The sequence below is a fragment of the Epargyreus clarus genome, unplaced genomic scaffold (assembly GCF_041222505.1).
Source record: "Epargyreus clarus isolate Ecla_fem2 unplaced genomic scaffold, WU_Ecla_fem_2.2 ptg000021l, whole genome shotgun sequence".
Taxonomy (NCBI): domain Eukaryota; kingdom Metazoa; phylum Arthropoda; class Insecta; order Lepidoptera; family Hesperiidae; genus Epargyreus; species Epargyreus clarus.
The window spans coordinates 11,083,585-11,096,182 of NW_027332228.1; the positions used below are offsets into that span (position 1 = coordinate 11,083,585).

Sequence of the window (12,598 nt, forward strand, 5' to 3'; positions counted from 1 at the left end):
ATTCGTTAACATTATTATATATTGTTGCTATTTTGTCCTTATTATTTCTTTTGCAAATATTTGTACAGACACGCATATGTAATAGTCTTGTCATATTGAAAAATATACATAAAACCTTGTGTTGTTCGCCTAATAACGAGCACTTAAATTTGCATTTTATTTGAATTAATCAAAATATTCGTATTCACTATATTTAAAAGTTTAAAAATTTAATATTCGGATAAAGACTTGTGATTTATAAAATTACTCTGCATGAAACACAAGCTAGTAGGCATACCTATTTGCCACAAGATGGCTTACCACTACCGGACTGGACTGGACTGGACCGTATTTCACTTTGAAAACTATGTTAAAAAAGTAAATGACATGAATCACTTACAATATTATCTGTTATTCTTCCAAAGATCAACTCAATAGTCTGTTTCGTCCTCACTGTTGTCCTATTTGCAGTTGACATTAAATTATCATTAAGTAGAATGTGCATAATTTTGTAACCTAGCCTACAGGCTTTTTAAATTTCTTAGCAACTGAAGGAAGATTTCATACAAAGTGATAATGCGTTGCCGGCCAACAACCCATATAGGTTAATCTGCCAAATATAAATTGATTCTACATAATTTAATATTGTATATTCCATCACTTTACTCATGTAAAACTTATTAAACACATTAGTTTAAGTAATGTATAGTTAGTATGTCGATGTAAATTATAAATAAAAGTATAAAAAGGAGCTACTAGCGAAAAATAAGTATCGACTGTGATCCTTGTTGCTTGGCGGATCACTTACAATTCGCCAATGTCACTGAGCGCATGAGCATGAGCACATTGTATTTAAAATAAAATCATAGTAACTAAAGGCCATGGTGCCTTTCTTAGTTGAACTACAGTGGCACCATCGCCAATATTCCTGCTATAATAGCAGTGTCCAGTAGACTTACATAAACGAATCATTCAAACTTGATCATCAGGGTAACAACACCTCTTTATAAATCTGTGGTCTAACGTCCTAACAACTCTTTATAAATCACATGCAACGTTAATTTGTTGCATGTATAACAAAAAATAAACAACAACATCTATAATTTAATCATTCGCAGTTCTTCTTCGTGCTCCGTAAGAAGTTTGATCACGTGTCGACATTACACGTCATCCACCATGGGGTGATGCCGATGTCCGTTTGGTTCGGCGTGAAGTTCACGCCGGGCGGTCACTCCACGTTCTTCGGGCTGCTGAACACGTTCGTTCACATCCTCATGTACTCGTACTACATGCTGGCGGCCATGGGACCCCAGGTCAGGAAGTACCTGTGGTGGAAGAAGTACCTCACTGCCCTGCAAATGGTGAGTTTTGTGAACGTGTGAAATTAGCTTGTAAGCTCGGTCTTTTAAGGAATTTACGGAAAAATTGGCGCTTCTAATTTTGTGTCTAACTAAAAGGACCTCAGTTTCAGATTGTCAAAACTTTATTTTATTCTTCTAAATTAATTCTGCCGTTAAACAGGTTAGAAAAATAGTCAACTGTTTTTTTTTCTTATCATGTAATAATTACATATACAAAAAAGTTATTTTGATAAAGTGTATGGCCGGGCTTTGAAGTCATTCATGTTCAGAATTATGTTAGTTGAACATAATAGTAAGCTCAATCTTTTGGTCCACCAAACGAACGTTTTGATATTCCTAACATGTACTTAATATACTTTTAATAGCATAAATATGCTTTTAATGTTACTTTATCATCATTTATAATAATATAACAAATAACTCGTCATTATCTATTTTTTGTTCAAAAACATACCTACTTTGTTATGAAATATTGTTTACATTTCTTGGATTTCAATTATTTTAGTATGAATATAGCGTAAACGTTGCTTTTTGCTTTAAATGATTCAAACTTAATATTGTTCTTGTTAGGTGTAAGTAGGTATAACATAAAGATAATGATGGTTTCGCTTTTTACAATGAAATGAAGATAGGTATACATACAGTACATAAATCTGTTATAGTCGAAATTTAGTGACCAGAACATTTTAAAATTGAGTTCTACGAACAAAAACTGATTATGATGATCGTCATTCCTTTTTACAAACATTTTTTACTTGACGTAAATTACACATATTAGCTATGAAGCACATTTTGTTATGGTTTAATATTTTAACATAATTATTTTTGGGCAACTAAAATTTTTAAACATTGACATATAAATGAAGTAAGTAGTGAGGTGGATTCCTGGGGGCCTACCACCATCTTTTAAAAACCCCATCATAGTTCAGAAAAGTTTTATTTCAATATTGCATCAACATTGTTTTATTTCGTGCCACGACCTCCTTAAGACAGTTTTGTTTTATTCCTGCCGTAAAAGAATGAGTAATTTGTCTATACCAAGAGGAAACGAGGTATCGAATCTAGTGTCATCTCTTTCGCAGCACGGTCTTGATTGTATTCCGTCGTACGCAGTTGACCTTAAACCCTTATTCATTTTTCGCTTATCCATTGTATAAAACTTCATATTTTGCTTAAAAAAATAAATTTATTGCAAAATAAAAAGAATGAATAATTTCCACCGACATCATACAAAACTGCTTATTGTAATATTATAAAAAAACAATCTTACTTTAACGACGTCGTCGTACGAAATTTTAATGTATAATTGAAATAATATTTGAGTTTTAAGCGATGGTAGTAGGCCCCCTGGGCTCCATCTATCTAATAGAAATTGTAATTGAATCTTATCTCAGTCACAGATTCGGTGCTACAAATGAGCGTTTTTGAAACATGTCACGTAAATGACTAACTTACCACGCTCTTAGAACTTACTCTTAACACTGCTTACCGTTTTTATAAGGCGGAAGTAGTTCTGGTAGCGGTACCATCTCGATTGAACGACCAATTAAATTTAAATTAACTGATTGCGACATATACAAATGTCTGTTTTATCAGTATATATTATCGTGTTGTAAATATGTTATTTTGGTGTGTACTTGAATCGCCAGAATATATAATTAATCTATATTTATAAAAGGCTTGTTTAGTATATATTTTTATATGCAAACATAGTTCACCTAAATACATAATGTATGTACCTATACATACGTAAATAAATTAATTAAGGTTAAATCTTTTTTATGATAATAACTAGGGAAATGTGTCGTAATGTCAAAAATCAAGATTAGTTAAAGGTTTTATAAAAAAAAATGAAAAAGATTTTTAAGATAAAAACTAGTATATCCGTTCCACTAAATATAATTAAATGAAACGATTATATTTGCAAGTAAAGATATACAGCAGAAAAAAACAAAGAATCCTTTGCAAATAAAAATATGTATATGATTACAAAACTGCATCTATTTTTAAACAACATCATGAATTTTAATTATTTATTTATTTATACACAATAAAATATGATTATGTACATACGTCAAACATGTTGAATTGTATAATCAGAAGGTTTTTGACTTCTAAATGCTTTCCGCCTTAGAAACAAATATAACTTCGAAGAATACACCAACAAGCGGAAAATTCATCGATCAATCTAAATCCACTTGTAATTATTTCCTTATTAATGAAATCAATTAATTACCATATTGAGGAGTCGTAATCTATATTAATGTATGATAATTTTAATTCATTATTTGTAGCTACTAGATCAATCAATTGATAATCATTATTCGATGTTTTGACGTATACTCCGGTATAATTATCAGAATATATGTTAACGGTCTGACTAAAAATATGTTTGATTAATAAAATGAACCAAATGATAATCAATCATGCAGCCAACCTCGTTATTTAGGACAGCTACCAAATATTGCCTCTAAAGGCGGCATAATTCTTTATCACGCGATAACAGATATTGACTGATGTATACAGATAGACAGTTTATAAATTCATATAGTCCCGCAAGCTTGTCTTTGCGTAAAGCGAGGGCGCCACTGGAGATCTTAGTGTTGCTAGACTGTTAAAACTACCGGCGGACTAAAAGCGGCTAATTTTAACTATTATATTTAACATAGTATAAGATCTCTCTAAGGATTTTTTTTAACTCGCAGCAAGCAGAAGCCTGCTGAAAAAAACATTTGCCAACTACTGAACTGTCTGCAACATTTTTATTTGCCAAATACTAAACTGTCGAAATCGACGGTCTCGTTAGGTATATCAATCTTAGTTAGGTTATTCTTTAAAATATCTTTGCTTAATTAAATTACCAATAAATTATTAAATTTCAGGCGCAATTCGTCGGTATCATGGTGCACGCGTTCCAACTGTTGTTCATCGACTGCGACTACCCGCGCGCCTTCGTCTGGTGGATCGGCATGCACGCTGTCATGTTCTTCTTCCTCTTCAAAGACTTCTACAACCAGTCCTACTCTAAGCCTAAGAGGGTATTTAAATCTTACTATTACTTATTTAGTAGTCGGTAAAATGTGTAACGAATGTTTTTTAATAGACACATTTCAATTAACGCATAGATTACACAAGTAATAAATATTTCATAATGCCGTCCATATATTCAAAATATTACTTCCATCCATTAATGAACATTGAAGTTAACCCCAGATTATTTTAAAATGTGACTGTGAAATGTGTAATTTTATTTTTAAACCCTACGAATTAAAAATACATATTAAAAATCTGCTTACGATATACTTTAATAATCCCTTGCAGGATTAATTCAACATCACCTTGTAAATACCTTATTATCAAGCAGCAAGTTATTATTTCGATAATTTATTATAGTCGAACTTAGAAACGGAAATAAATACACTACTTTCGTTACAACATACTCGTATGCACGTATGTTTCATATGGCACTGACATTAAAAAGTTTTGAACTTTGTTGAGTAAGATAACCATGAAGCTATGACTTGATAGATTAAAAAACATTCTCTTTCAAACTCGTAGTGAATAATGGCCTAAGGTCTTCTTAATCATGCCTAACTAAATCTCTTAAGAAATCAGATTTAATAACGCAACACTTGAACACCTTTTGAAGGGCGGAAATTAAGGTAAATTGATTTATTCTGATTCTAAATTTGTTTCTATTTGCTTCCCGTTAATAATTCAAAGCCGCATTCAATTTAAATTGTAGTCATCATTATATTTATACTTCTGCGTTTTAGAGTTTTTGACTTTACAATGATTGCAAGTCATTATATATCAATTTTATCTTCGGATGAGAATTAAAATTGCATCAAGTTGATGCTTTGTGGTTAATTTTATTCAATAGTAATTCTTGAATAATAAAATAATATAAGATCCAACTTCGCGATTGCTTTGTCTAAGTGGTTCTGTTTTATTTACTATCAGAATATATGTATATTACAATAATATTTAATTAAATGCTTAATTTTCAAATTTAAACATGTGTAAAAACATTATATTGCAATTTTTAATTTAAAATTATCGATGATCATTTGCCTTCAATGATTTCATTATTCCCGTTAAGTAAACTGTTTTATACTCAGAGCGAAAAGGATATTTTCTATAGACCACAATGCTGACCAAATGCAGACTGTTGCACTTCGTACATCATTATTTGATTTTTCGGAAGCATTAAGAATAAATTTCCAATTTTCTACATGTTTATGATTCACCACCAGGTTTTGGTTGTAACAGAAGCATTGTCTACTTCTTATTTTTAGCTTCAGTATCAGTATTCAGTTCAGTTCTGTTTCAGTATTTTTTATTGTCTCTTTATTTTCACCTGTTAAAGCAATAGATAATAAATTTGTCTTTTCTAAGTGTTTATACATTATCATAAATTTCCAACATTCTTTTCTACACGTTTGTCAATGTTTTCCCATCAGGTGCGATCAAAATCGCCGGTGCCGGTGACGACACAGCTCGCGGACGAGCCGGAGCCGTACAAGAACGGCACAGTGCGGAACGGCTTCAGCAACGGGCACCCGCGCGCGCGCACCGTGCTGCCCGCCGGCAACTGAGCGCCGACACTCCCGGGGTTGCCACGCCGCGACACTCTGCCCGCTCGATGGGGAACGGGGAAGCGGAGGAAGAGAAAAATATACCGACGTTTTTCCACTGTTCAAATGTTTCGACTCGTCCTGATGGATGGAAAATTCGATTTGATTTTTTTTGTTTCGAATTTTTTGAGATTTTTCCGATTTTTTTCCAAATTAAAAGCTCACTGTGATTAGAAAAAATATATAGGAAATTATAGGGACTGACAGTCCACTGTTCACCGTAGTATATGTTATTGTAATACCCTTAATCAAAATTTACTATAGACAATAATAGACGATATTTTTATAGAAAATAAACTGAAAAAAAATCGGAAAATAACCCATCAGTAGCCCACCCACTGCGTCTTATTGTTACATCTTGAATCGCAACCTCAAAGTAATAGAGCATAGAGTGCGTCTATTCTATACCAATTAAAGCTTAGTATAAATGTTATTCTATATCTGTTTAATTGTAAACGGCTTATATGTGAAATATAATACTTACTTCTAGTTTTCATGGCACACTACACCATATTTATTAACAAAACATTAAAATTAGGCAACTCCACTTAAACTTGAATCATGAATGTAGGTCCCGCCCATTACAATGGTGTTGTAACCTGTGCCTGTCCATACTCGAGTGGGCACGCTCTATACATTATAATTAATTTGAGGTCGCGATACAGTTGTGTGATTGACAAACACATTTATTGACAAAAAGTCGCAATGTACATTACCTTATAGCGAATTTGTTTTTACCACCCGGGGAACAACCGGGGATTTGCAAGGCCGTCGAGAACAGGCCACGCTTGCGTGAAACTTGTTATGCTTCTAAGTTTGGGCTACAAGTCGCAAAGTCGGCCGTTTCAATTTTTCAAGCATGTTGACATTTATAACACGTTGGAAACTTCGGAATTTTTGAAACGAGTTTTAAGCTTCATTGGCAGCATAGTCAAGACGCAGTTTGTAAATACTTTATGCAGAAACGTCGTTTCTGTTTGCTCACTTATTTCACAAAGTTAAACCGAAGTGCAATCGAGGCGTCATGTCACAATATTTCGCTACTTTTGAGCGTACGCAAAGAAAATCTTCTGGCAACCCTGGACATTCCGTAGCAGTCTGTGATCCGACCCGCGACCCGCCGCGGCTTACTTGTAAACAATTGTTAGAGTTTAATGTGATTTTATCTAGTGTATATACGGTTAGGCGGTATCGATGGTGTACATTTTTATTTTATTGATACGATTTAGCTAGGATTTTGTGATCGCATAGCGTTTTGTACTTTTATTACGTCTAAGTATGTTGCTTTTAAAGTTTTAGCGACCGGCGCGCGGACGGGCAGTCGTGAAATATACAATACATTTTCTCTATATCGAATGGTGCTTTTTTCGATGATTTTACACGGAAACGAGCACCTTGCCGCTTTTGCAAGTTATTTGTACAAATTGTCAATTTATTTTTAAATTATTCAATATTCCATGCTAGTTGAAAATTTTTGGATTATATTTTTAAATAATGACATTATTTTACCTTTATAATGTAAGAATACATATTTGACGATGTAGTAAGTTGCGCGAACTGCGAATGCGATCAATTGTAATGATAGTTTTGATCAATGATTTTTATAATTAATAAATTAAAATATTATTAACAAATTTGTAAAAGACTATGTAATTTGCTTATATTTTTACATTTTAAGTTACATATCAATGATTATTATTTGCACATAATGTGTGTTGTGTAATGCCGTGTTATTTTAAAACAATAGTTAAATAGTATTGAACAAATATGCTACTGATCAAAATAATTTGCATCCGCAGTTTGCATGGTGCCGAGGGTGCCCACGGCGTGTGGTATAAGGCCCCGTTTATATTTACAGTGATTGACGGGCAGTGGCAGACAAAAACATATTTTTCTGTTTTATATTTTGAAAATCGCAACACCTGTATGCGCGGAAGTTTTTCGGTAAATATACGTACACATTATATAGAAGAATACTTTTCGTCTGCCACGGTATGCGTCTGACACGCTCTGTGTCTGTAAATATAAATGTACCCTTATAATTCACACGCAGTTTATAAGTGCTGGTGCAATGCAGTTAGGTAATTATATTTTATGACACTTAGACGGTTGTGTTGGTTATTTATTTTGTTTAAGTTATATTTTATTTATACCAAATGTCCTAGAAGAACTGTCTTGAAAGATTTGCAAACGAGACTGGTGTTCTCAATAGCATTCTAGTACAAAATTAAACTCAAAAGACTTAGATTTTTTGCAAGTATTGGTGTTGATTCGCTTTTAGTTTTATGTGTGAGTTTGCACATTGAGACAGTTCAAGGCTTTACCACTTATTTTAACGGTTGTTACACGTTGTGAACGGACGATTAAATTTTACGTGTTTTGTCTCGTTCACAACGCGTAACAAATTCGCTTTTAGATTGAAAATAACGGGTTTTTGTAGCAATAGCCATCGAAGTTCTTCCTTTTTTTTTAGTCTTCCGTTTTGTTTTTGTACTTACCAATATTAAGAGGTGCTTATTGTACTCCGAACAATCCTGCTTTATCAAGTGTGATGCAGGTTTAAGCTAAAGCTCGCCATTTTGTAAATAAAATTTTGTTTCATTAGTGATGGTATTGAAATCAGTTATTGTATTATTGCAATTTTTATACAAAAATGCAAATAAACTATAAGTATAAACCGTTATTTAATTTTCACTGACTACCTACTCATTTTATCCCCTCTAATAGTGATATTTGATGCAAAGCTATACAAGTATTTTCTAGGAGTTTAATAGCCTGAAGAACCTTACCCAGCAATAATAATTTTAACGGACTTTATAATAATATTAAAAAAATAATTCATATTAGGCAGAGGTTAAGGTTAAAATTAAATTACTATCTACACAAACCTTTGGGCGCTTCAATTAATAATATTACATTGTATCTAAGTGTTTGCATCTAATCAATTATAATTATGTTTGTTATTAAAGAAAATTATAATTATCAGATTAATAGGAACACTAAGATAAGTGCCAATATAAACACTTGTTACATACATATAACATTATGACTAATAGTTTTATCAATTATATGTAATAATATTGCGATAATTATATTTTTATCTTTTCAATATTTATTATCTATCGGTGTAGGGGACACTTAAATAACTTTGTATCATTTATCTTCAAAATATTATAGATGTGTCTAGATTAGAATACAACTACCACTTATCAATAGAATTAATCAGACAACTTATTTCTCAAATACTTATATTTTGTACAAATTGGAAGACTAGCGACAAATACAACATTTCGTTTTACTGCAAAAACACAGAAGTTCTTTGTTACCTATGTACTTATCAAATGCGAGGTTTTAAATCTAATAAAATTGTACAATGAATGGAATATAGATCAGTCACATTATACATAGGAATTTTAAATAAAGGACTTATATTATGTACTTATACAAGAATAGCCATAACATAACAATAATTATTAATTATGGTTTGTTCTTCGGCAACACTTTGTGTTGCAATGCATCTCAAAATCCAATAAATGATATGTAAAATATGCATAATATACATTTTCACACAACCAATGAAAATATAATTAATTAATGAAAATAAATTACATGTCTTATAGGAATTAATCCATTGTACTATTTACGGAAGTTACGCAGATATAAAAGTTAAAATTTAAAATGACTTTTAAATTAATTATACATAATAATTCGCAAGATTGCATTATTAAGTACTGACAAAGGATACAAACTTAAAAGGCATGGTATTATCATACAATTATAACAACCACCTTTGCATAGCATACATTAAATTCTGACTTCTGTTAATATTAATTATGAGATACAAATATCATATGATATACTTACTAATATACAATTCATATTGATCACTGACTGAATATATTATAAAACATGCTAAAAGTGGCAATATACTTACATTAAACTTGGTTTTTCGCACAATCGTTCGTATTGTATATAAGGAACAAAATATTATATTACACAGACTTGGCACACCGGAATCCCAAATTACCGGCAGAACTGTCATCGGTGTTATGCGAGCGCGCCGAGCAGCGGTACCGGTAGCAATAAGAGCGATGGCATAAGTATGACCCACCTTTTTTCACTTTTTCCTTTGGCTGAAAAATAAGAGAAAATTATTTAGTAGCCCATACCACCTTATGTTTGTTTCATTATCAACCTATCTGTGCTATCCAGTGCTCCATATGGGCCTACTTTTTAATGAATAGGTTTGATTCATAGTATAGACTACCTATACACTAATGTCTTAACACAATATGAAAAATACTAGGGCATGTAGATTTCCCTCATCTTGTTTTGCTAATTAAGACAGCAATAATTAATTTTTATCATGAAATTTAAATTTAAAAAAATAGAGGTTTCAAATTTAAACTTGTGGTTTATTGTTTACGTTTACAAATATTATATTTTTTTATAGACCACCAAGTTATATCTAAAATAACGTAATTATCTTTTACATAGTGAAAAACTTACAGTTTTATGTGACCACACATCTTCAGTCCACTCCCAGACATTACCAGCCATATTGTGTAAACCAAAATCATTTTGTGGAAACATATGTACTGGATTTGTACCAACAAAACCATCTTTTGCTGAATTATGATTTGGGAATGTTCCCTGCCATATATTTGCCCTGGAATGAGAGAACATTATTTTTAAAACATTTAATATCATATCATTATTATAATATTTATTAATTACACAAAACAGCAATATAATATTAATATATTACATATTTCAGTATTTAAATATTGAATTTCCTACAACAGTATATTTTACACATATCATTAAGGATTACAATAGAACTTAATATACTTTTCACACATACTGTACAAGGTTTACAAGATATTAATTCAACATCTGGTCAAATATAATTTAATAATACTGTACAAATAGTTAAATACAGTATAACAATCTTCCAAAATGCTTCTTTTTATTTAATGGAAACATCAGACAAGCTTACCACCTTATGTTAAAGGTCATTGGTGGACATCAAAAATTGTAATCAAACCCCCAATAGCACAAATACTGCTTCTGTAAACTATGAATAGGTTGAACTTAATTCAGCCTTTCAATGCCCTTCAAATTTGGATTTGGCCATTGATGGGCACCTTTATTCCACTTTAGTGAGGTAAAAATGTATTTATAATGTTGTTTTGACTTCTATACTTGTTTGATTTGTAGAGATGTTCCTTATATTACCATCCATAACAGACCTTATTTAAAGATTCAATGAAAAATTAATTTCTCTGTAACAAATAACTTACATATGTGTATGATTAGGATAAAGTTTGTCACCCCATGGATATTTATTGTTATAATGACCACCTCGACATGCTGCTTCCCATTCCGCCTCACTTGGCAATCTGGCTCCCCTCCACTCACAGTAAGCCCGTGCATCATTCCATGATACATGGGCAACTGGATGGTCCAATAAATCTATAAATAATAAAAAAAAAAGTTTCATAATTGTCATTTCATAATTTAATACCATTCACTGTTCTTCTTAATATCAAAAGTTATAAAGCCAGTTTACTAGAAATTAATTTAAAATTGATTTAGGCAAAGTGACAACTCATATGTACAGGCTTCAGGTAAAACTATTGGCTTAGAATATGGTCTTGTATGTAGATGTACATAGGAGACAATGACCACTTATTATTAGGTGTACTGTCTACTCATTATCTACTTCAAATAATAAAAAACATAGCTTTTCAAATTAAACACCTGTATAGAAAACAAAACTGGTATAAAACATGTTTTTATCAAGTTGGTGATTGTATTATATTACATTATAAACATTGGCTCTAGATAAAACATGTAATTTAAACTGGTTATTTATACCTGTTATATCTGAGTCTGGTCCATGTGGATGTTTCCAACTTGCACCATCAACTTTATACCACCACGGCGCCTGCACAACTCGAAAATCACGGAGTTTTTCTTTAAATGTACTATTCAAAAAAAGCGCGAATACAAAACTATCTCCAAAAGTTTCAGCTTCAGTCTTGTAGTTAGTAAACTTTATAAAATTATGAAAATCCCTGTTTGAAACCTCATACTTATCTAAATAAAAACTTTTAAGTGTCACCATCTTTTTCGGACCTTCCTTATCACTGTCAATAATAGGATCATCTGTTCCCACCTGATAAGGCTTGCCGGGAATGAGAATCATATCGTTTGTCACGTTCAAATTCTTATTGGAAGGCTTATATTTTTCTACTAACGGACACTGGTCATTTTTGACCAGTAATGTTGCGAAAAAGCTATTTGTTGCATACTGATCAATTTGCTCACGACCGACACTGCAACCACAACTGCTTTCTTCATTTACAATATTCTCAAATAGTAGAGTAACTACAATTATAAAAGGAAGCAACATAGTTGCTGACATAAAATAGTAATTGATTTAAAGTACGAAACCGCAACTAAAACTACACTATGCTACAGTACCACACAATAATAATCCTACCCTTGCAATGAATGAAGGGAAGAGAAATTAAACAATAAAATAGAAACAAACATTTATTTATATGCATTAAGATTATGTCAATGTCATGCTGTCAGTGACACGCTGACATGACA

At 31.8% G+C, this 12,598-nt stretch overlaps 2 protein-coding genes across 5 annotated transcripts in view; one reads left to right on the forward strand and one right to left on the reverse strand.

Annotated features, from left to right (window-relative positions):
* The window catches only part of LOC140750992 (very long chain fatty acid elongase AAEL008004), a 48,807-nt gene extending 40,147 nt beyond the window's left edge, over positions 1–8,660 (forward strand). For all 4 annotated transcript variants that reach the window (XM_073084775.1, XM_073084773.1, XM_073084776.1 and 1 more), the window contains 3 exons: positions 1,098–1,340; positions 4,223–4,378; positions 5,804–8,660. In XM_073084775.1, the coding sequence (XP_072940876.1) occupies positions 1,098–1,340; positions 4,223–4,378; positions 5,804–5,938 (534 nt within the window). In that variant the 3' untranslated portion in view covers positions 5,939–8,660. The remainder of the gene's footprint in view (positions 1–1,097; positions 1,341–4,222; positions 4,379–5,803) is intronic.
* Positions 8,661–9,208: 548 nt separating this feature from the next.
* On the reverse strand, positions 9,209–12,582 carry LOC140750734 (formylglycine-generating enzyme). Its single transcript, XM_073084434.1, has 4 exons — positions 11,858–12,582; positions 11,281–11,452; positions 10,487–10,646; positions 9,209–10,110 (listed from the first exon to the last, which is right to left on the reverse strand). The coding sequence occupies exons 1-4, from the start codon at positions 12,405–12,407 to the stop codon at positions 9,970–9,972; spliced, it is 1,023 nt and encodes a 340-aa protein (XP_072940535.1). The 5' UTR covers positions 12,408–12,582; the 3' UTR covers positions 9,209–9,969.
* Between the last annotated feature and the right edge of the window lie 16 nt (positions 12,583–12,598).

What these genes read in the sequence shown, in the direction of transcription:
- LOC140750734 (XM_073084434.1), bottom strand. Translation starts at nt 12,407, where the DNA reads ATGTCAGCAACTATGTTGCTTCCTTTTATAATTGTAGTTACTCTACTA. An exon ending in ACCAGACTCAGATATAACAG is followed by an intron (nt 11,453 to 11,857) that starts GTATAAATAACC and finishes TATTATTTATAG; the next exon opens with ATTTATTGGACCATCCAGTT. An exon ending in ATGTGTGGTCACATAAAACT is followed by an intron (nt 10,111 to 10,486) that starts GTAAGTTTTTCA and finishes CTTATTTTTCAG; the next exon opens with CCAAAGGAAAAAGTGAAAAA.